Source organism: Condylostylus longicornis, unplaced genomic scaffold (assembly GCF_029603195.1).
Source record: "Condylostylus longicornis isolate FDR11 unplaced genomic scaffold, ASM2960319v2 ptg000130l, whole genome shotgun sequence".
NCBI lineage: Eukaryota > Metazoa > Arthropoda > Insecta > Diptera > Dolichopodidae > Condylostylus > Condylostylus longicornis.
Window position 1 is genome coordinate 1,669,592 of NW_026578098.1, and position 26,692 is coordinate 1,696,283.

General features: G+C 29.3%; 1 protein-coding gene across 12 annotated transcripts in view; it reads right to left on the reverse strand.

The window, feature by feature from the left end:
- The window catches only part of LOC129614940 (rab11 family-interacting protein 4B), a 116,888-nt gene that overhangs the window by 69,021 nt on the left and 21,175 nt on the right, over positions 1 to 26,692 (reverse strand). For 3 of the 12 annotated variants that reach the window (XR_008697420.1, XM_055529915.1, XM_055529914.1), the window contains exons 1-2: positions 16,620 to 16,656; positions 104 to 795 (exon numbers count right to left, since the gene is read on the reverse strand). Coding sequence is in view for 11 of the 12 variants with exons in the window: in XM_055529915.1 (XP_055385890.1) it covers positions 104 to 795; positions 16,620 to 16,656 (729 nt within the window). In the remaining variant the exon portion in view is untranslated. The other 9 variants (XM_055529916.1, XM_055529917.1, XM_055529920.1 and 6 more) reach the window with 9 other exon arrangements.

Genomic DNA, 26,692 nt, shown 5'->3' on the forward strand with positions numbered 1-26,692 from the left:
ATTTCGACATTAATTTTATTTTAAAAATTGCAAATTGAAAAATTCGAATGTAAATATAACATAATGTATTAACTATTCAGTTTATTTCTGTTTAATATCTTACTTGTTCATTAAGAGTGTCACAAATCTCGGCAGTGAAGCAATTTAATTTTCCATTTGAATGTTGCATTGTGTCCGCTAAGTAAGAATCTTCTCCATTATTAATTTTTTTATTTTTATTAAGTCCGACACTACTGATGCAATTTACATTGCCCTTGTTGTTATTATTTTTGCTTAAAATGATTTTTTCTGTTAATTCATCACAAATTAATTTATTTTTAAAATTTTTTATATCTTCAATTTTGAAGCAATTGTTGGAATTTTTATTTTGATTTAGTATATTTTTATTTGGTGCATTTTCAATTTTACATAAATTGCTATACATTAAATTTTTATTTTCCAGATCGAGCAAAATTGAAGATTTATCGGTTGTTTCTTTATTTTCAAAATATATTGTTGAATTTGGCCCAGATGAACTGTTATCACTTAAACATAAATTATTCCAATCATCAAAATCATTTGGATGTAAACTTAAAAATGTTTCTTCATCAATCAATATCGGGTGCTTATTAGAGAAATTTAAATCATTTAAATTAAAATTTAAATCTTTAACACTGTTACTTTTTACTTGACTAGATCGGTTATCACTAGGCGATGAATTTTTGTTATTATTCCCAACAAATTCAAATTGTCCCTGCCACATATCATAGTCCAAATCGAGGCTATTTGGCTGACTTGATGGTTCGGATGATGACACTGTAGTAGTCATGATTTAGTTACTTTATATTTTTCAAAGTAATTTTTATTTTGTTTCGTTAAACTTTTTTAGTACTAAACAAATAAGTATTTATTCGAAAAATATATTTTATAGAATTTTTATTTAATTTTTTTTTTATTTATAAAAAGATATGGCCACTAGTTAAGTTTACAGAATATTATTTATAATTACTTAACCATTTGAACGATTTAATTTGTTAATGTAATGTGTTTAAGCTGTAATTCAAATTTTTACATATTTTTTTGAAAAAAAAAGAGCCATGAGTATCAGTTAAACCCACGAGTATCAATTAACAGTGTCAGAAATTTAAAAAAAAATTTTTACATTTAGGATTAGCAAAAACAATAAAAAATTGAAAAAAGCGTTGGTTATTTTGGATGATTCAGTAACGAGTTAAAATAATTACTTATTTGTTTTGATGGCACGGCATATACAAATTTAGAAAAGCTTGCAGTTGTGGAAAAATAAGATACCGAAAACTCGAATGGTTTGAATTTCAAGAGGAGATACCTTGGGAAGCCTTCTAATCAACAGCGTCTAGAAGAAAAGTGCTATCAAAAATTAAAAAAAAAAAGTTTTAAATTGCTGATTTTTAGATACCCTGCACCTTCGTTAAGGGTATATAAACTTTGGTATGCAGTTTTAACTACTTGGATGAGTCTTCATTATGGACGTATATATGGACATAAAACAAACACCACCAAACACAAGTTGTTTCTTTTCTGTCAAGAACGGCTACCATTGCAATCGAAACAATTCCCAGAACGGGTTCGGGTAGCTACCATACAACATACAACAGATTATTTTAAATACTTAAAAAACTAATATAGAGATCTTTTTACGACTTTTTGAATTGACATTTCAAAATATAACATTTCATTTTACAAAAAAAAAAGAATAACAAAAAAACAAACAAAAACAAAATTTCATACGAAAAACTACCAGAAGAAGCATTTAAGATTTGAAATCAATGTGACTAAATTCACAATATTAGTATGAAGTTGGGTAGCCTTTTCTTGCAAAAACTTCTCGTCACCTTTTTGGCATGAAATGAACCAGTTTTGAAGTTTCTTCAATTATGATTTTTGACCATTCTTTTGTTATGACATCTTTCAACATTTTTTTAGAACTTATGGTTCCTTTGGTATTGAAATCGGGAGATTGGAGGATTAATGCAACTGCTTTCTGACATTATACAATCTCAACACTATCTCTTAAATTCTCTTTTAAAATATCTAAATAATCCTCCTAAAAGCTAAGGGGCTTATTAATATGTTTTAATTCTTTAATTCTTTACGTTTTAAACGATTTACTCTATATGTTAGGGGCTTTCTACGTACCACTCGGTTTTTATAAGTAGCCTATCTGAGAGTTTTGCACACAGTATTAGCGCAAATGTTTTTTTTAAATATAAATTTATTATTTTTTGCAATTTCACATGCCAATCTTGGCTTTATTCTTACACTTTTGACTACGTCGCATTTCTTATTAGGCGTCAATTTAGATGGGCAACCAAAACGTGACTTAGAGACAAGAGAACCTGTTTCTTTAAAATTATTTATTACTTTTGGTACAGAAGAGTTAATCAGATATTGTACGCAGACTTTTTCTGCTCGTTTTCCATATGGAATTTTGTTTTTTTTTGTTTTTCTGTTGTTTTTTTTTGTAAAATGAAATGTTATATTTTGAAATATTGAATTCTATAAAAATCATTAAAAAAATGGAAATTTTTAAACAATATAATTGATCTTTTTTTGGTGCAAAATTTATGGGTACGTAGACTTTTCTACTAAGTGTATACCTTTTTTTTAGACAGTGAAAAAAACAGACATTTTTTTTAGACAAATTTTTGATTTAAAAATTAAATTTAAAAATTATACAAAATAAAACTTATTAGTGCTAATACCTCATTAAATATGTGTATAAACAATGAAAAACTAAAACAAGAATTTGTTAAAAAAGGTTATACTTAACTATAAGTAAGTAGAAACTTTTTCAGCGTGCATATTCAGTGAAAAGTCAAGTCTGTGTTTGTGTTTGTCGCATAAACGCAGCATTCTACTACAGGTTCATGTTTCCCATAACTGATCCTTACTAGTCACAACTTTATTTAAAATGTCGGGAGAGATAAAGTCAGTTTTCATAAGCTGAAAAATGAATAACAAATCCGCAACAACACGTCTTTTACATAGTGTGAGTAAGTCAATTCATTTGAGTCTGTGTCCATAGAAAAATTATGGGTTCGCACTGATGATAGAAATAATGGTTAGTGCGAACTACAAAAATTTTTTTTGAATAGACTCAATCCGGTTAATATTTATACAGTAATGGGGTGACCATACTTGCGACGCATATTCAAGATGAGAACGGACAAGGAACGTGTAGAGCGATTTTTAGACATAAGCAACATTAAACTCGTTTGACCAGTGTTTAATGAAACCCAACATCGAGCTGGATTTACATATGCTATGATTGTAGTGGCTTTTGAATGATAACTTGCTATCAAGGCAAACACGCAGGTTCATTATTGAATCAACTCGCCTAAGAGCTTGGCCATTCAAAGTATACCTTGTTAAAAATGACTTTCTTTGCCTAGAGTAGCACATTTGATCACATTTACTTACCATAATTTTCAGGTTACTACTTGAACACTATCAATAAAAGTGGTAAAGAACATCCTGAAGATATATCGTATCATTAGTAGAGTCTATTTTTTTGAAAACTCTCATGTCGTTAACATATATTAGTACCTCACTTTGCGTTAGTATTCAACATCATTACTTGGACGGAAACAACATCATTAATTGGAATTATGAACAGCAGTGGACCTAAGTGACTACCCTAGGGGACACCAGAATTAGACGCAGGAAGTGAAGAAATTGCTGAACGAAAGAGGACTCTGTAAGTCCTACCAGAGAGATATGACTTTATCCACATCAAACAACATCATTAATTGAAATTATGAACAGCAGTGGACCTAAGTGACTACCCTGGGGTACACCAGAATTAGACGCAGGAAGTGAAGAAATTGCTGAACGAAAGAGGACTCTGTAAGTCCTACCAGAGAGATATGACTTTATCCAAACTAAGAAGTTGTTAAAGTATTCTAAGAAATTCAATTATTAAATAATAACGTCATGTGGTAGAATGTCAAAGGCTTTCCTGAAGTATGTTTAAATTACGTCCGTCTGATACACATTTTCCATATTATTTGAGAAAACTGTCGTGGCTTCTACCAAGTCTTGAAGAAGCCATGACGCCTACTAATGAATAGCATACAACGTTAATAAATATTGTCATATGCCATCAACTCAAAAACCTTAGAAATCGGCGACAGTTTAGCAATAGGACGGTAGTTTGTCACGTCATTTTTATTGTTTTTCTTATGGTTTGGCCTAACGAAAGTTTCGTTCCACACGGAAGGAAAAATACCCGAAGAATAAGATTTACTTTTAAGTTTAAGAGAATTATTAAAAATTTCGGTTAAGATAGGCCTGGAGCTAGGCTAGATCCCAAATTGGAAAGATATTTTTCAACCGCAGAAGAGTTAGTTACAAAAATTTGCAAAGGTAGTTTGCAAAGGGATAGTTATCAATGTGCCGAAAGTTGTCAACATCTATTTGAAAAGATGAAAAAGGGTAAGATTCGGCAAAAAAGTTACGAAAAAAATTTGAAAATAGTTTAGAAACTATTTTTTGTATTCCCGCTCATCATGAAAAAACAGTTCCTCATCATGAGTCATTCACCTAATTATGAGGAGATTAAAATCTCCGAATACAAAAACCACATCCTCCGGGTGAAGTAAATTGCATACTTAATTTTGCATATATGTAGTTCATTACTTGAGTTAGACGGTAAATAGCAATTGACTGAGAAAAGCGTGTTACAATTCAGCTTAATTTTAACTGCAATGATTTCAAGATCTTCGGAGTCTTGAATGTCAATACTATTAGCTGATAACAACGATTAATAATCCATCTCCTTTTGGTGGGTATCTCTGCAAGAGAAGCTCATGTCGCTCCTTTCTAGAAACAGGAAATTAAAAGTTAAATAATTCAGGATTATTAATGGAGGGGGACTACTAAGTTTCCGTAAAATTACAGTCAATAATATCACAGAGTATAAATATTTAAAAGACTTTAAAAGACTTATATTTTGGCTTGTATTTTAAGTTATTTGGAGTGATATTAGGTAAGGTTACATTACAGCACTTGAATTTACTATTTTATAACAACTTAAGGCTACTCACTGTGGTGGTCACTGGGAGTTTTGAAAAAAGTAGGTTCGAACATCGAGGCGAAGAGTCAAGGGAAGATCCGGCAGCTGATTGCATAGAAAGTTTGATGCAATTAGTGCAAGATTTTTCATTTGAGCAATTAGTCTCAGTAGCGATGGACTGCAAATTGCATGAGGTTCAGAATAGATTTTTTTTTAGCTCTTTTGGGATATATCAGGCCTCGGGAACTGCACTTTTTAGCGGGCCTGCTTTACTTTTTTGAACATTTTGAAGAAAATATTCAACCGATTTACTTGAAATTTCATATATAAGCTTTGCTCAACCGTACGCGAAAATTTCTAACTTTTGGAAGAAATCAGGCATCAGCAACTGGGCATTTACTACAGGCCAAATATGCATTTTTGTGTATATAAAGAGATATAATCAACCGATTTCATTGAAATTCAATATTTGAATTCCTCGTATTAAAACAATGAACGTATAAATTTTTTAGAAAGATCAGAGCTCGAAAACTGATTTGCGGACCGATTTTACATTTTTCACCATATTTACGAAACAAATTCATGGAATTTCTTGAAATTTGATATTTGAGTTCTGGTTGTTACCAAAAATAACTTTCGAGAATTTCAGGAAATTCGGGTAGCACAAAGCGAAACTCTACTAAGAGCCAAATCTACATTTTTCTAGGTATATTAACTATAAGCTTACAAATGTCTTAAAAATTGGAATGAAGTATTTAACAGACATTTTTATAACATTCCGTAACACTTTCACTTAACTAGACAATACACAATGCGGTCGGTTATGTGCTGACCACATCAGATTTTTTTATTATTAAATAACATATATAAAAACGAAATAAAATTTTGAATCCATTTTTCTTAAAGCTAGTAATATTTGATAGCAAAACATATTTCATTACATATGTATTCATCTAAATTACACAAAATTTTTAAATTTTCTTTTATTAAAGACTTTGGAGTTTATTTAAATTATTATTCAAATCTCAACGTAGCAGGTAATTAATTAATCTTTTTTATTGATTAGTATACAATTCATTTTTCCTAATGCTTGTATCCGTTCTTTAGAAAAATAAACGTAGATATAGCATTTACGTTTTCCTTTTCTCGTAAACTACTGCTTCTTATAGAAATGTGACCTTCGACGCTACATCTTCGGGGTATTTCTGTTTATATAAATGTAATCAAATATAAGTAATATGATATTTTATTTAAATACGTATGCATGCAATAAGAATTTTAAAAAATTACCAAATCTTAAAAATTCGTTGAGCAATTTTTTTTAAAATAAGCTTTAATATTATTCTTTCAAAAGCGCCTTTATTTTATACTAAATATTACGAACAAGAGGAAAAATTTAATAAATATGAATTATAAATCTTCATTTTAGTTAATAATACAAATAATGAATATAATTATTCACTAAATTTAAATTGAAATTAAATTTTAAATAATAAATAAAATTATTTCCCCACTTAGCGGTCCCAATTGGTCAAATTACAATAGCAACCGTCCTTGACAGAAAAACAAAAACAACTTGTGAAAGTTTGGTGTCGATTGCATTATTCGTTTTTGAGTAATGAATAAAGAATCAACGCAGAATTCTAGACTGAGCAAGGATATATATTCACGTCCATAACAGAAATGACTCTTTTAAGTGGTTATAAACTTCAAGAGTATAAAAATGTGACAATTTTCAAATATGCGTCCATTAAAATGTCAGCATAATGACATTATGAATAGGAAATCCACCACCTCACGCATTTTAATGTGCGATGTGTATAGTCGAATAATGATAATTAGTTTTGGTAATATAATATAAATTAAATCTTAAATTTTTGTAATATTAAAAGTAAAATCTTAATTCTAAATTGACATTAAATACCTGTGTATTAATGTATGTTCATACATATTTAATGTTATCTTTTTCTGGGATATAAAACAATTTTTAATGTTTTGTGTTTAATTTTACACCAACAATTTTCTTATAAATCTCTTCTGATAAAAAAAGTTTTTTTTTTTTGAAATAACTAGATTTTATCAAAACTAATTTTTAAAAATTTTGAAAATCAAATTGAATACACTTAGAAGTTTTTATTTATTATTCAAATTAAAAAAATTATATATATATATATGTATATATATATATATTTACAAGTTCAACCAAAAACAGTTCATTATTAGGGAAATATCAGACACAAGTTTTGGTCAAAAGAAATAACGACATTCAAATTCTTTAAATAGTGCCCAGCAAATATTCAAAGTAACCACTATTCAAAGTAATGTATAATGACATAAAAACTAATAATTCATAATGACAACGAATATGAGATGAAATTAAGAGAAGTATAGTTTCCTTTTGGATAAAAAAAATCTGCGGAGGCACTACAACCATACGTCTAGTGGCAAAGAAAAATTTTGAGGAGCAACAAAAGCTATAATTTAATAAAGAAATATTCATATATATACATTACGCAATCGCGGTGGTTAAAGTATTCATCTTTTTGTCGTCTATTAAAGTTCCCTCAGATATCAATAGAATCTTGAAAATGAGATAATATATGGTACAATTGCAGTAATTAATAAATATAGTACAATTCAAAAATAGTTGTTGGCGATAATCTGGTCAACAAAATATTTTCATCCATATATGTGCCTATTTATGGTTTCAAAATTTCTGTACGAACATACCACAAACCTTTGTTTTGGTTGCAACCTTTGAGGGAGTCTGATTCCAAACTTCAACGTTGGAAAATTAGACTTTGTGAAATCGATTTCGATGTAGAATATGTCAAAAGAAAGAATAACAAAGTAGCAGACCTTTTAAGTAGCTTAAATACCGATAAATATTATATAAATACTAAGGAAATCAATAATAATAAAAATTTTGATAGAGAAAATGAAAGGGCAACAATTAATAGCGGCATTGAAAACCTAGATGACCCCATTCTAATTGTAGACAATAAAATTAATAAATATTTAACTCAAATATATTTAATAAAAAATAAAACAAAAGAAATTGAAAATAAATGTAAAAGACATAAGAAAATATATGTGAAAAAATCTCTTAAACGAAAACCATTTAATTAATCTATTAAAAAGATTTATTAAAACTAACACTTCAGCTATACATTCAAAAGTTGAGGATAATAAATATAATATATTACAAAAAAACATTAAGAACTCTTTAGCATTTTTAAGAAAATAAAATAAGTCAAATGCTCAAGAAATAAATTAAAAATTAAATCGATTAAATTAAAAATTAAAGTACTAACTATAGCGGAATTTTAGAAAATTTCAATGAAATAAAGGAATAGTATTACATATCCAAATTAAAAGACTTCGTTAACAAATACATTAACAATATACGCAATATAGACTCTAAATTTTTGGAAGTTCATCTGAACCAAATCAAATCATCCATGCTGACACTTTTTATTTCAGAAAAGACATATTTTTAACAACAATAGACAAATTTACAAAACATTTTTCCGTAGCAAAACTTTCCGGCCGAAATAGCAAAACAATCGTTCAAGCTTTAAGGTCGCGAAATTTTTTATTGGGGAAACCAAATAAATTCTTAAATACCAATAGAAACCAAATAAATCTTAATCTAAAGGACTTTTGTAAAACTGGTATTGAAGTTCACTTAACTTCGCCGAGAAATCATACGAGCAACTCCAATATTTAAAGAGCTCGTGGTACAGTAATAGAACCTACTCACATCATAAACAAAACAGCACCTGACTCAGACTTACTTTTGGCAACCTGTCGGTCCGTCCGTCTGTCGGTCTGTGTGTGCACGCGTGTATCTCAAGTTCGGCTGAACCAATTTTGATGAAATTTTATATGTAAGTTTATTTCGACCATGGCACGGATTGATCAACTTTTGGGATATATCAGGCCTCGGAAACTGCACTTTTTAGCGGGCCTGTTTCACGTTTTTGATCATTTTGAAGAAAATATTCAACCGATTTTCTTGAAATTTCATATATATTACGGTCAGTTATGTGCTTACCACGTCAGACTTTTAAATATCAAATGTGATGTGTAAAAAAAACAATATATAACATTATATATTAAAGTTAAATCATTCTTCATTTTTCTCTTTTCACTGTTGTAATAATAAATTGCACATATGTACATCTCAACTTTTTCTTGTTATTTCATAATTTTGAATGTTTTCTCTTGATATACTTAGTTCAATGAATTTAAATTACGAATTTACTTTATTAAACACAAAATACATTTAAGTTTGTTTACTTTATTAAAATTGAATAAGTTAAATAAAATTTGGCAAAATTAATGGAAGTTAGAAAATACTATTTTTACTACTCTTCAAGTGTATAAAGTTACGAAATATTTTTTTTTAGCTGTTTTAAGTACTTCAACTTATGTATGACCATATGTATGTTATATACATGTGCATGTACGTTGTTAATGTGTACATAGCGTACGAAACATATTTGAATTCTCTTTAAAACGAAATGAGAAAGCCATCGAAGAAAACGAGATTTAATAAAAAGTTGGGTTAAACCAATGGTTTGTATAGTAGCACTTTTCCCTTCAACAAGTTAAAATACTGCTTTTAAATACAGTCTATGTATACCTATCACACTATTAAAACTATTTTCATTCATTTACAAAACTATTTCTACGATTGCATATATTTAGAATGAACGATTTATGTAGTCTTTGAAATAAAGCAAAAATTAATATAAAGTGGGGTTAACATAATGCTTGATTTTAAGAGTTAATTGTGTGAGTTAAGAAAAATAATTATATTTTTTAATGTCATTTAATTTAACGTTAGCTTTTTGCGTTTTTAGAAATTTGAAAAAGCTTGCGGTTTCGGAAATATAAGGTGTCAAAAATTCAAATTTTACAAATTTCAAGAGGCGATTACTTGAGTGGGGGTGGAGATGGAAAAAAATTTTCTTCTAACAAAATGAACTATTGTTATTGTCAAATGTTATTGTCTAAAAGCTCCTAAAATTTCAAGCTTCTACAAACTGGGGTCTAGAAGAAAAACGAAATCAAAAATTTGGAAAAGAAAGACTTTAGATAACGGTAAATTTGAACGGCCATTTTGTTTTTCTAAAGTTTAACTATAGTATACTGCGCTAGAAGAAGCAAGTCGCTGCCTTTCTGCGTTTGCAAAATTTCAAAAATGCTTATGGTTTCATTGCAACAAATAGTTAAAAAAAGCAATTTTTAGGGTTTTTGGGGGGTATAACTTCTAGAGGGGGGGGGGGGGGGGGGGAAATAGGTAAAAATTTTGTTCAACGGAAATAAGTTTCTAGTAAAGATCTATGTACATACAAAATTTCAACTTTCTATCTTCAAGGGTGTAGAAGTTTTGTAAACAGACACACGGACAAACGGACGGACGGACGGACGGACAGAGTGAGACTAATAATTCAATCACAACTATTACTCACAGAGTGAGACTAATACAATCACAATTAAAGATATTGCGATAAAAAAATTATTTGTGCATTAGAATCAGCGTTCCCACTTGGATACAATTGTATCCATTTGGATACATTTTTTGCTTTAAATTTAGCTTGGATACAAAGATACTCAAATCTGCTAAAATGCCGAAATTGGCTACATTTCAAAATTTTGCTGAAATATGGATACATTTATTCCCTAAACACTAAATAAATGTTACAAAACTGTTAAAATGCTGCTAATATTAAAACGCGTAATTGCTTTATCTTTCAAAAGTGTTATTTGCTGGCATTTCGAAGCAGATTTCCGAGTTTACTAGAAGAAAGTAAGAAATCTGCTTTATTAAATGAGTGCTGTCTCTTCCTGTATCCAAATCTAGAACATTTAGACAAGAACGTACCAGAAATATTTTGGAGTAAGCTAGTTGTAATAGAAAATGCATTGGCTGTACATATTTTTTAACATTTTTCCGTTTTAATGGTAAATTGTCTTTAGCACATAGTTCAACAACATATATGCATATGTTTTTTCTGACCTTAACTTTTTACACATTTAAAATATAATAGAAGTTGTATGTGATTTCTTAAAGAATTTACTATAAATAAAAAAACCAACAATAGGACGGCTTGGTATAAAAATTCTGCTTTATGAGGTTGGATACATTTTGGATACATTTTTTCCTCGAAATTGGATACATTTTGTTTTAACCAAGTGGGAACACTGATTAGAATATACATACGTTATGTATGCGTGTACAAATATATTATAAAATTGAGTAAAATTTTTGTTCAGAACATTACGTCAAATCGCGGCGGTTTCAGAGATATAAGGATTTTAACGAATTTTCACGAAATTTCTAATTGCCCAAGAGTTTATGTGTATATAACTTCCCTTCCAAATAAAGAAAAATGCATCAAAAAATAATTTTTGAAAGGGCTTGGAAAAGACTAAAAAGTAATATATCACTTCATTTTTACCGATCGTATTGTGTATACAATAGGTAGGTGATGTGATGGCGACAAATTTTCCATATCGAGTTTTCGATGGAAATACACTTTTCCATAGTAGGGAAGTTTAAGTAAACTATTTTTAGCAACCTGTCGGTCCGTCGTGATGTCGGTGTGTCGGTCTGTTCGCGCTAAATGACGGTGCATCTTAAGCCACTTATTATTTAACTATCCTGTATATACATACAATATATATGTCTAACATATATATATGTCTAACAGTAAACCGGTTTTGATGTGTAGAAAACTTTTTAACTCACAGCTTTGCTCCGTTCAAAAATTTATAAAAAAAGGTGACAATTCATTTTTTGTTCTATGGAGATAAAAACATCATTTTATTATGAACATATGTATATACATAAGTATATGTATATTTACTGGATTTAACTTTTAAATTTAAAATTTCACTTGAATTTAGTAACAATAATAAAAATAATAAAATCAAATTTAAAAAATAATTCTGTTGCATTTTATTTACTTTTAGGAAATATTATCGGAAAAAAATCTAAATTAATTTTACAACAGTTTGAGGTAAATTATTAAATTAGCTTTACTTTTTTATTTCTTATAATAAAACAAAAAGACAATTATTATGTTCTATACAATTTTATCTTCTATAAAATATTTGTATAATTACTTATTACAAAGCTTGAAATTGTCAAAGTATATTATTTGCTATATGTATATACATACATTTGTCAATCTATTATCTATAAATTTTAACAAAATTTACCCCAGCTAAAACAGAAATTAAATAGCTTCCTTCGAATTAAAAAGAAGTAAAAACGTTTTAGTCAGTAAAGCGACTGAATAATATCTTTGACAATATGAGTTTAAAAATTCGTTTTTGAAACATTTTGTTGTTTTTGAAGCGAGTTTCATGAATCTAGCCTCAATATTTTTCCAAATATTTAAAATTTTCTTTGGAAGTTTTATGGCAGCTACTCGAACTGGCCAAGTTATTCCACCAAAACTTGGGAAATGTATCTGACCTGAAATTGGACAAACGACTACCAAGTTTCTTGAATCTAACTTTAATATCTTTCCAAATATTTAAAATTATCCTCCAAAGAGGATAAGTTCACACTTAATATCATAGATGTCATAAATAAAATTAAAAATTAAAAGAAAATGACGCGAAGACTATTAAAAAATTACCCCTTTTCATATTTCCCTTCGATTATAAAGACATATATAAAATATATAAATATGTTAATATATAAATATATAAATATGTTAAATGTGCTGGTAATCATATAACAGCTGAATGTTGTAAAAACAAAAACTTTCAGACTCAGTGTAAAAAGTGCAACAAAGCACAAGCTGCCAGTTACCGAAGCTGTTTAATGGCTAAGGAATTATAAAAAAGAAGAATGATAAAAAATTGTGTTATGTACTAACAAATAGATTTAGAAATTTTAGAAGATGATATAGATTAAAGACCTAAGCAAGATACGAAAACTAAAGAAATTGACAGTAGCATAATGCAAATGAGACAATGGTCACAATGAAGGGACAAAATCTAAAAAGAATACTAGCGTATATCTAGCAATCCTGAAGCGATTTCTAAAAATGTCAGAAAATAAAATGCGAATTGGTACTTGGAAGGCAAATGGCGTTCTAAGTAAAAAGCACGAATTGGAGGTTTTTCTTGGAGCTAAAAATATCGATGTATGTCTGTTGTCTGAAAGACACTTGGGGAAGAATTTGGATGTACTGGATTATAGGGGCTATAGGGCAACACACCTTGGTAATCATGCAATAGGAGGAAGCGCCATTTTCATTAAGAAAACGATAAAATACAATGCAATATCCAATAGAGACGGAAAGGGTTCAGTTTGTTATGGTTAAAATTAAGCCTATCAAGAAGAACTTCAATGTTGGTTCGATATATTGTCCATCTCTAGATTGACCTCAACTAGAGAAAACTGTTCGAGGGTTGGGATGTTCCTATCATTCTACTAGCAGTTTGACTTTTGGTCTACTGATGCCAACAAAGTCCCGGATCTTATTAACTTTAAAAGGATTCTGGCAATTTCTTTGAATTTGGAAGATGACATTAATACGAATTCTGATCACTGCGTTGATATTAACCCTTAGTGAGAAAATAGTTAACCAACGAATAAATTATTGATCTTTAGCTAAAAATATTGTTACTCATAGTTAAAGAATTTTAATTTTCCCATTATATCAATTGCAACATATTTATTGGATCATTTTTTAAAGACAAATTTATTTGGCTCATATTTCTCGTGATCATAATATTTCCAATCAATAGAAAAAAAAAGCAAAAAAGTAATATATGCAAGCACATTGGAGCTAATGTGATAAAGATATGGAAAAGTGTCGTATAAAATTTAAATGGCAGACAAAAAAATTTAAGGCACAAAAAATTTTTTGAAAAAAAGTGCTTATTATTTTTACTCTGTACGTCCGTCCGTGGACATGTTTTCAAAAGTTTTACACCCTTGAAGATAGAAAGCTGAAATTACATATGTACATAGATCTTTACTAGAAACTAATTTCCGTACAAGAAAATTTTTAGCTATCTCTCACTCTCTAGCCCTTAAAATCGAATATTATGTTAAGGGCATATGAATAAAATTAACTTAAAAAAGCAAAAGTTAGGTTTTTTATACCCGTACGAACGTGTATTCGAAGGGTATACTAAATTTGCCTTACCGTTTGTAACGCTAAGAAATAGTGGTCTGAGATATAAACTCAAGTGAATGTTTTTGATCAACGTCGAATTCTGAGTCGACGCTGATTTGCCCGTCCGTCTGTCCGTCCGTTCCAACGATAACTCAAAAACTAATTGAGCTAAGTTTACCAAATTTTCACAAATGATTTATTATAGTAATAGTCAGAGCCCTATTTAAATTGGATATGATGGTTCGAATAAATATATTAGTAGGGCCAATGTGTTTGATCTAAGTCGCCGAAATTGCTTGGTTTCTCCTGGTAGCTGCCATACAACTTCAAAAGTTATTTGGCTATATCTCAGAAACTATAAAAGATGAGCTTGGCTTTATCTGGTGGCTGCCATATAACTTCAGTAGTGGTTTGACCGTATCTTAGGAAGTATTGAAAACACAGGCACACAATGGAATTTTGCATAAATTAAGTCATAGCTGAAGTCAGTTATGACATATATATTCGCGCATAGGATAACAAATTTGTACGGCCATCACAAAGTTGACACGGTCAACTTTACTTTTTCTCGTTTTAGTTCGAATGTTAATAGCTAGATTGTATTTTCACTTGTTGAAGTAAAACTGCTACTTTATAAACGATTAGTTTAACTTTATTAATGTAATTTTCTATTTTATAAAAAAGGAGGGAAAAGAAACAAAAATTTTCAAAGCGAAATCCAAGTTCTGCGAAGTTGGATATTAATAATTCAAGTCTATAGCTTGGATATTAATAATTCAAGTCTAGAGTCTTTTAAATACGCTAAGTACAAAATAAATAAAAAATCATTTCCCAGGAAATTAATAGGAACATTTTCCAAGGAATGTAGGGGAACTGAAAATAAATATAGTTTTAAAATAACTGGCGTAAGCATTGAATTTCCAGTTTGTTAATAGGAGACTGAATTTGGTAAATTTTCTTTTGCATATAAATTCCATAAAGTTTCTAAGGTCTTAAGCATTGATTTAGGGTAAAATATTTGTTTTAGTATAGTAAAATGAAACATTTATCAATACGTACATATGTAGAAATATCTAAAATTTGGGAACATTCTGATTTTTTACTTTTAACCAAAAATTGCTTCAAAAATTAGTAAAAACTATCTTTATATAGCTGTTTCAAGGATTGTCAAATTAATCAATTAAGCCTTTCATTTATTCATAATTTTTTATAATAGGAAATGTAAATGTACATGTTTCTGTGATCACGACATTTTTGAATTGATTTTGGTGTGGACACAATAGTTTGTCGAAAATGGCTTTGATCGAGATCTGAAAATTTTTGTTTCTAAAAAATATTGTACCAGTTAGATTGTCACTTATATTGAACCACTTAGAACTTTTCTTAAACGGTAAAACAATTTTGTAAGATAATGGACACACAGACAATTAGAGTTTAAATTATCGAAACATATTTCAAAAAAATCTGATGTGGTCAACACATAACCGACCGCAATGTGCATTGCCTAGTTAAGTGAAAGTGTTACAGAATATTATAAAAATGTCTGTTATATACTTCTTTCCAATTTTTAGGTCATTAGTTAGCTGCTCCCCAGTTAGTTTCGGTAACAACCAGAACTCAAATATCAAATTTCAAGAAATTCCATCGATTCGTTCCGTAGATAGGGTGAAAAATGTAAAATCGGCCCGCAGATCAGTTTTCGAGCCCTGGTCTTTCCAAAATATTTATATGTTCATTCTTTTAATACGAAGAATTTAAATATTAAATTTCAATGAAATCGGTTGTTTATTTCTCTTTATATACGCAAAAATGTATATTTGGCCTGTAGAAAACTTCCAGTTGCTGATGCCTGATTTCTTCCAAAACTAAGGAATTTTCGCGGACGGTCGAGCAAAGCTTATATATGAAATTTCAAGTAAATCGGTTGAATATTTTCTTCAAAATGGTCAAATGTGTAACACGGCCCGCTAAGAAGTGCAGTTCCCGAGGCCTGATATATGCCAAAAGTTGATCAATCCGTGCCATGGTCAAACTTGCATATAAAATTTCATCAAAATCACAAACAGACAGACCGACAGGTTGTTAAAAATAGTTTATTTACACTTCCCTACTATGGAGACGTGCATTCTCACCGAAAACTCGATATGCAAAATTTGTTACCATCACATAACCTACCTATTGTATACACAACACGGTCGGTAAATATATGGACCTGTGGCTAATTCCACACCTATAATTTTCATTCTCATTTTGGCAAAGTTCTTATTAGATAACTATTATAAATAAGAATTATTTATTATTAAAATATTGATTTTTTCACAGCTAAGAAAATCTACTACGAAACGCTGTACTTAGTAAATGTTTGCAATAAATGATTATGTAATTATATTGTTTTATATTGTTTTATATTAATTTTAATTTAAAACCACTACAATGTACGTTAGTTAGATTCATTTTTAAACTTCTCATTGATACTTTAAAATCAAAGTACGTAAGATATTTATTCACATTTATAAAATTATATTTCATAAATTTGTGCATAATTTCCATTTTCAGTAAAAAATAATTAACATTCTCACAATAAACTCAATTGAATATTTTTTTGCGGATATGTATTCTTTAAAACAATTAACAGCAAATTGCAAACACAATAAGACTATTTTAAATTAATTTTCACTAAAAATTGCCGATCTTTAAGTATAAGTACGTAATACATATTTATATTTTATTTGTAACATAAAACATAAACTTTTATCAAAAACTTTTATTTTTTGAAAGAAATTTGAATTGCTGAATCTGTAGCATCCGGTAGTACAAATGAAAACGCAAAGTAAAAAATTTTTGAAGTAGAATTTAAAAACAAATTTTATTTTTTTATGATATATTTTGTAAGAATGGATGATTTTATTATTAGCTATTTATAAATAAACATATATACATATATTGATTGCATAAGTACATATATGTAGATATGCATATATATATTATATATATATATAGAACATATGTGTACTTATGTATGTATTTATTTAGAAAAATAATTTTATTTAATCGAAAATTCGCAGTCAGAATTTCAAAATATTCCATGTTTTAAAAATATAACATCATATCATATGTATGATAACATATATATAAACGAAAAAAAACAGAATTGTCCGTGTCAACTCGGTGATATCCGTACAAAATTGTTATCCCATGTGCGAGTAAATATGTTACAGCTGATTTGGGGGCATACTATAACCTAAGTTACCTATCGTATTACCATATAAATTTATGCAAAATTTCAGTAGTGTGATATCAATATTTTCTAAAATATGGCCAAACTACTATTGAAGTTGTATGGCAGCTACCACAAGTACTGATGAGATCTCAACAACTGCAAATGAATATAGCTGCCATTTTACTGTATTTTATTTTTCAAAATTTCTGTACTGTAAATTGAACAGTTTTTAATATATAACCAAATAACTTTTCGAGTTGTATGTCAGTTACCAGTAGGAGCCAAGTAATTTCAACCACTTTTATCAAACACATTGGCACTTCTAATATATTCGCTTGTATGAAATTTCAATACCACAGCCTTTATAATTTCTGAGATATAGCCAAACAACTTTCATCAAACATATTGGCCCTACTAGTACAGTTGCTTTCGCAAAATTTCAATACCACTGCTTTTATAGTTTCTAAGATATAACCAAATAAATTCGGAAGTTGTATGGCAAGTACCCGAACCAATACCTCGGTCAGAACCAATTTAAATAGATTCTGATATTTACTATAACAAATCATTTGTGAAAATTTATGGACTCAGAATTCGACGCTGATCAAAAACATATGCTTTCATTTATACCTCAGACCATTATTTCTTAGTGTTGTAAATGGTAGAGCAAATTTAGTACATCTTTCAAATATGCGTTCGTGCGGGTATGAAAATAAAATTAAAACACATTACTTATAGACCTGGATCTCTTCTCTAAATATTTATAAATTCAAACTTTTGATTATGAAAAGAATAAACAATGAAAAATAACACAACTTTCTTGATTACAACTATGGGATCATTTTGACAATTACAAATTGAATTATTACCATTAAAAATACGTAATTACAATTTCAACGAAATCCTACTCCTAGTCCAATCCATTATTTAAAATAAATTAAGTAAAGTGGTCCGAGAAAAGTTGTTTCAAACGTAAACTTAACTAAATTTCCATTAAAATGTTTACATTCTTTCTTGTAATTTACAAAACTACAAAATAAATTCTAAATGCTTTTTTAGCACTTTTCCAAAAATTTTTTGAAAAAAAGTGCTTATTAGTTTCACTCTGTCCGTCCGTCCGTCCGTCCGTGTGTCTGTTTACAAAACTTCTACATTCTTAAAGATAGAAAGCTGAAATTTAATACGTACATAGATCTTTACTAGAAACTTATTTTTGTAGAACAAAATTTTTACCTATCTCCCCCCCTCTAGAAGTTATACCCCCCCAAAGCACTAAAAATGACCTATTTTAACTATTTGTTGCAATGAAACCATAAGCATTTTTGAAATTTTGCAAACGCAGAAAGGCAGTGGGTTGCTTCCCCTACCGCGGTATACTATAGTTAAACTTTAGAAAAACAAAATGGCCGTTCAAATTTACCGTTATCTAAAGTCCTTTTTTTCCAAATTTTTGATGTCGTTTTTCTTCTAGACCCCAGCCTGTAGAAGCTTGAAATTTTAGGGGCTTTTAGACATTAATAAGTAGTTCATTTCGTTAGAAGAAAATTTTTTTCCATCTCCACCCCCTCTCAAGTTATGACCTCTTGAAATTTGTAAAATTTGCATTTTTGACACCTTATATTTATGAAACCGCAAGTTTTTTCAAATTTCTATAAACGCAAAAAGTTAACGGTAAATTCCATGACATTAAAAAATATAATTATTTTTCTTAACTCACACAATTAACCCTTAAAATCGAGCATTATGTTAACCCCTTTTTATATTAAATTTTGCTTTATTTCAAAGACTGCATAAATGGTTCATCCTGAACATATGCAATCCTACGTAGAACGAGTTTCGTATATGAATGAAAATAAATTTAATAGTGTGGTGGATATACATAGACTGTTTTTAAAAGCAGTATTTTCAGTTGTTGAAGGGAAAAGTGCTACAATACAAACCATTGGTTTGACCCAACTTTATTACTTTAATAGCAATAAAATATATTTTTAGTAAAAGATCAAAACTATTTTTTTTTTTCAAACTAACATACGAGCAAACACTACAGTGGAATTTAGGAATATTCTGAGAACGAAAAAGCATTTTAATAATATTTTAAAGAAATAAAAAAATATAAAGCATTAGTAATTAATCTTGAGAACATCAATCTCTATTTTTCAGACCAACCATGTTTCAAGAATATGAAAAACGATCTTATGTTTCCATTTTATTTATAATTTAGTAAGTGGGATCATATCAATGGTTTGCAATGTAGTACATTTCCCTTCAACAAGTGAAAATATTGCTTTTAAAAACCGTCTATGTACTACATTATTAAAATCACTTTCATTCATAAAGAAAAATATTTCAAAGATTGCATACATTTAGAATGAGGCAAAAAAAATGAAACATAATAATCGAATTGAAGGGTTTACATTTTAAAATAAATTATACATTTTAAAACAAATGAAAATAATTACATTTTTTGATGGCAAGGCATATACTGTTAGATTTGTGCAATTATAGATATTTAAAAAAGCTTACAGTTTCGGAAACGTGAGTTACCAAAAATTCAAATTTTACAAATTTTTAGGGACCATACCTTGAGAAGGGGTGAAGGTGAAAAAAAATTTCTAATAAATGGCTAGTGGTTGAAGAAACCAAACACTACTTTTCTGCGTTTCCGAAATTCGGAAAATGCCTATGATTTCGCTACAATAGGTAGTTAAAAAATATCATTTTTGTGGTTTTGAAGTCTATAACTTTCAGAGGGGCTCCGCCCTTCGAAAATTTATTATATTAAAATTAACTTTCTATTTTCAAAGGTTTAGAAGTTTTGCAAACATATTCACGGACGGACGAACGCGCAGATTGAAACTAATAAGCACTTTTTTTTCAAAATTTTTTTGGGAAAGTTCTAAATTGAGTCAAAAATATCAAACAAAATCTTTTGTTCTTCCATGTATTAGTTAATCTTTTCTTTTGATTCAACTGGAATGCTACATAATATCTTTTTTAAATTATTGTAATACTTTATTATTAACTCTTTTTTTATCTCGCATTTTTGATAAAAACTTAAATTTTATTTAAATTTTTGAAAAAAATATCCCTGAAACCGCCAAAAATGATTTTTACTATAACGTTTTCACATTGTACGGTTTTTAACTTTTAAAATCAATAATTTCTCTTAAACATTTTGTATTTTATTTTGAATTTTTTATTATCTTGAATTTCTGTTTCTTTTAATAATCCGATAATAATATGAAGCTTACGTTCTTACGGGTCGGTATCAGACTGAATTTATATCTACTAAACGGTTAATGTAATCAGAAATGAAACAAAATGTTGCAGATTTTTACTGCACCGACAAGTTTTTTCTTTTTTATGTTGCTCTCGCACTAATGCATAAGCAACTAAATACTCAAAAACCCAAACATCAAAATATCGTTAGTATATTTTAGTACTATAATTATTAAATGACGATGGCGCTCTATTCTGTAACGCGCTCTGTATTCAGCAACACGATTGCAGAACAGATGAAAAGAGAACTAACTACATTCATACATATAAAGAAATTCGTATATATTTATGGAGTGCATTGCATTTATGTAGCGATACGGTTTTTATTTATAGTGTATATTGTAATACACATTCAAATAAGATATTTTACAAATAAAACGTAACTAGAAAATATATAAAAATATAACTGCAATTATAATACATAATTTAAAATATTTCTTTCAAATGAACATACATAAACATATGAATGTACGTATGTATGTGAATATAGAGTTATATATTCAGTTATTGTTTAAACTGTAAAAAAGCTATACATTTTCAATTTAATTGAGTTTTCTCCCCTATAAAGCACACAAGGCGCAATTCTTATGAACTTTCACATTTCGATAATAATGTATATGTAGAAAAAAGTAATTTATTTTTGTATGTGTATATTATATGTATACAGGGTGTTTCGCATAAGGTGGCAAATAATTTCATTGATGATTCGTTGATTAATTTCCAGCAAAAAATGCATGGGGGGAGGGGTGCAGATTTACTCGTTTTGGAACTACAGCCTGTTAAAAAGAAGGTAACGGATATTTCTTGCATATAAATAAATTACATAAGTTTTACTGCAGTTTTGTAGCGGAAATATCAACCTGCACACTGTACAAAAAAGATTAATAAAAAAAGTCTTAAGCTACAAATTACAAATACATCTGGAAATAGAAAAAGCATATTTTTTATTTGTATCTACATAATTAATTTACATATTTATTTTGTTTTTTTCAATAGTATAAGGTTTTAAAAAATTGTGTAGCAGTTTATTTTGCATGCTTACAGGTGATGTACATATTCACCTGTATATAAATTTTATACATTCTTATAGTGAAATTCAATTTTTATAAAAATTTGCAGTAAACGAGAGGAAAATTTTAATATGGTCGCTAAGAAGTTAATATTTTCTTACAGCTTCATTTATTTGAATCTAGTTAAGTTTATCTAATTAATTAATTCTAGAGGCTTTTATTACTATAATACTCATATATGTACGAAGTTTTTGTATGTATATATACGTAATAAGTAAAATAAATGAATATGTTCTCAATAGAAATTGCGACAAAATATTATGTTGTCTAACAACTTAAACCACAGGTGACAATGCGCAAATATAAAAAAAAATTAAGTTGAATCTTATCGAATCTTATCTATGTAACACCAATGAGTATTAATATAGTTAAGATTTAAAGTAAACCATAATGTAATTACATAAAAACTGTAGTTGAGCCAATAAGTTTTTCGGCAGCACATTTCCTTCAAATAACCTGAATTATCAAAAACAGTTATTTTAATAAAAATGGTTTTTTCTTCATATCCCTTTTATGTCTCATGAAAATTTTCATCTTATGAAAATAGCAAAAAATTAGAGAAATGCTAAAATAGCGATTATCATGATCTTCAATAACTTTCCTCTTTTGAGGCCTTTCGAGGATTATTTTGAAATTCGTGTGAACGCTCGACGACCGTTGTCATTGACGTTGTCGGTAAATATCATATGGCGTCTCTCATCGATACAGCCCTGTAAGTCAGTTTTGATTTCAATAATCTTCTGATAAGTGAATTTCTTCAACTTGCGCACGGGTAAAGCTCAGGGCTCGATCGATGAAAGTCGATCGTTCAGCAATTGTCCCTCTTCCAATACATTACTTTTAAAATTTACTATTAAAGTGTACAAACGGCATCATGCATAATTAAAGAGAAGAAGGATTTCGCTTATCGATGTCTTCCATGTGATTTACTTATGGATCTTTTAAAAATCTTTGTTTATAATGTAGCGTCATCTTAAACATTGAAATGTCGAATATTCGAACTTTAAAGTCAATTCCGAAATCTGAGCAGATTATAACTAATATAGATGCATATTCATGAAAAAATCATTATTAATAATGCGCCTATCAGATACAGACACGGAGTTATAGTTAAAATTTCAAAATGTAAAAAAGTCAGTCGAGATTGAGTTTAAGCCCTTCTAATTCGGAATCTGCTGAACTGTGAACATCGCCTTCATACAATATTTTTACTTACTCATGAAGTCATATACAATCGTATATAATAAAGTACTTAGATACGAGAAACTTTGCATATTTTCAACGAATGTGAAAACTTTCATTACATCCAAGCTTTATCTCTTTATATAAAAAAATCTGATGTGGTCAACACATAACCCACCGCATTTATTAGAAGACACTAATAAGCTTTCTAGCTGAAAGAATGAAACTAACTAAAGAATGAAAGTCTCCTAAGAGACAAACTCACATTTTTCTGGGTATGTTAACTACATACCCAGAATTTGTCTCTTAGGAGACTTTCATTCTTTGCAGTCCGAATTATGCGAAAAGTTCGCCAGTTAGCTTCGGTAATAAGCAGAACTCCAATACCAAATTTCAAGAAATGCCATCAATTCGTTCCGTAGATATGGTAAAAAATGAAAAAATGGCCCGCAGATCAGTTTCCAAGAACTGATCTTTCTAAAAAATTTACAGATCTATTGTTTTAATACCTTCAATTTAAGTATTAAATTTCAATGAAATCGGTTGATTATTTCTCTTTATATACACACAAATGTACATTTGGCCCGTAGTAAACTTCCAGTTGCTGACACTTGATTTCTTCCAAAAGTAGGAGGTTTCGGATACGGTGAAACTTATATATGAAATTTCAAGAAAATCAGCTGAGTAATTTCTTCAATTTAATCAAAAATGTAAAACAGGCCCGTATAAAATCCAGTTCCCAAGGCCCGATATACCGTAAAAGCTGATCAACCCTTGTCATAGTTAAAATAAGCTTACATATAAGATTTCATCAAAATTGGTTCAGCCAAACTTGAGATACACGCATGCAGACACAGACCGACAAGTTGCCAGAAATAGTTTATTTACACTTCCCTACCATGGAGAAGTGCGTTCTAACCGAAAACTCGATATGTAGTTTTTATTACCATCACATAACCTTATTGTATACACAATGCGGTTGGTAAAAACATCTGATGTGGTCAGCAAATAACCGACTGCAATGTCTAGTTTAGCAAAAGTGTTACTTACGAGTACTTAAACACTTATTGCACTTTAGTAAACTTTTAGTTAAAAACGCAAGAAAAATTTAAATTTGGCTCTTAGTAGAGTTCGCCTTATGCCATCCGAATTGCTTGAAAATTCATTGGATAAAGCGTCCCTTATTTTAATCATTGCGGTTGGTAATTACAAATGAATACAAATATTGGAATTTTTTTTTAATAATATTGATTTTCATATTCATTTTTAGATTTTTAATGCATAAATCTTCAAAGAAGTTCCCATGACACTACTAATTTTCATAGTCCCTGAGTACGAGTTTATTTTATAAGTTATAGTCAATGAATTTAAAATTAAATTAATTTAAAAAAAATCTGATGTGGTCAGCACATAACCGACCGCATTGTGTATTGTCTAGTTAAATGAAAGTGTTACAGAATATCATAAAAATGTCTGTTAAATACTTCTTTCCAATTTTTAGGACATTAGTAAGCTTATAGTTAACATATCTAGAAAAATGTAAATTTGGCTCTTAGTAGAGTTTCGCTTTGTGCTACCCGAATTCCCTTAAATTCTTGCCAGTTAGTTTCGGTAACAACCAGAACTCAAATATCAAATTTCAAGAAATTCCATCAATTCGTTCCGTAGATATAGTGAAAAATGTAAAATTGGCCCACAGATCAGTTTTCGAGCCCTGATCTTTCGAAAAAAGTTATATGTTCATTGCTTTAATATGAGGAATTCATATATTAAATTTCAATGAAATCAGTTGATTCTTTCTCTTTATATACACAAAAGTGTATGTTTGGCCCGTAGTAAACGTCTAGTTGCCGATGCCTGATCTTTCCAAAAAATTTACATGTTCATTGTTTTAATACGAGGAATTCAAATATTAAATTTCAATGAAATCGGTTGATTATTTCTCTGTATATACACAAAAATGTATATTTGGCCCGTAGTAAACGTCTAGTTGCTGATGCCTGATTTGTTCCAAAAGCTAGGAATTTTCACGGGCGGCCGAGCAAAGCTCATATATGAAATTTCAAGTAAATCGGTTGAATATTTTCTTCAAAATGCCGAAAAATGTAAAATTGGCCCGCGAATCAGGTTTCGAGCCCTGATCTTTCCAAAAAATTTATATGTTTATTGCTTTAATACGAGAAATTCATATATTAAATTTCAATGAAATCGGTTGATTATTTCTCTTTATATACACAAAAATGTATATTTGGCCCGTAGTAAACGTCTAGTTGCCGATGCCTGATTTCTTCCAAAACATAGCAATTTTCGCGGACGGTCGAGCTGAGCTTATATATAAAATTTCAAGTAAATCGGTTGAATATTTTCTTCAAAATGTTCAAAAATGTAAAACAGGCCCGCTAAAAAGTGCAGTTCCGGAGGCGTGATATATCCCAAAAGTTGATCAATCCGTGCCATGGTGGAAATAAACTTACATATAAAATTTTATCTAAATCGGTTCAGCCGGACTTGAGATACACGCGTGCACACACAGACCTACAGGTTGCTAAAAATAGTTTATTTACACTTCCCTACTATGGAGAAGTACGTTCCCACCGAAAACTCGATATGCAAAATTTGTTGCCATCACATAACCTACCTATTGTTTACAATACGGTCGGTAAAAATTGTTTGCAATACCTACCTATTGTTTGCAATACGGTCGGTAAAAATTGATATGATCGCCAACGTTGTCTATTTTAGTTAAAGTATTGTCAATTAGCTACATAGATATGACAAAAAATATAAAATCGGTCCTTAGTGAAGAAAAAAATTTGGACGTTTTTTTATTTTAATGCCCTCAGTATTAAATTTCAAAAAAATGGCTTTATATGCTCAAAAATATAAATTTGATCCGTAATAACTTCAGTTTGTGACTCCTGATTTCTTCCAAAAGTTATGCAATTTTCGCTGCCAAAAAAGCTTATATAAACCAATTTAATCTGTTAAATATTTTATTACAAATGGTCCAAAATGTAAAATTAGTCTGTGAATGGTCCAGACCGCAAGCTAGACATATGCCAAAGTTAATCAATCATCAAAGTCGGTCCCATCAAGCATGAGATATCGGTATGCATACATTCTACACAACACACGGTTTTTTGAGAAAGTTATAAAGCTTAAATTAAAAAAAAACGGTTAAGTAAAAAACATTCTTTTCCTACTTTTTTACCAAGATTCAGCAACAACTGAAAGAAGATTTAAATTTAGAAGTGTCTGTGAGAACTGCTAGAAGACGTTTATTAGACGCAGGACTCAGAGGGTGCATTGCCAAAAAAACCTCTTGTGTCTTTAAAAAATATAAAACGTTGCTTAAAATTTGCAAAAATGCGCAAAGAAAAACCACTTTTATAATGGAAAAATATATTGTGGATTGATGAAAGTAAGTTTAGTAGAGTCTGCAGCGACGGTATATGCTACGTTTGTTGTTGAAAAAATGAGTCTTGCAACCACCTCTAATCTTTAGCGCGGTGGTAAACATTAAAATTTCCTGTTTTGATTTGTAAAATTTACGGTGTCTTATTTAGCCTTCCACTAGTGTATGTATAATATATGATGTACATTTATCTTTGTATTGCAAGTAGTAAAATAAATCCTACGCCATTTGTACAACATGAACATGTTGCGTTGCAAGTGTGGGAAGTGCAAAAAGAGATAAACATTAAAACAAAAACAAAACAAAATTAAAAAAAATAAGAAATCATCGCTAAATTTG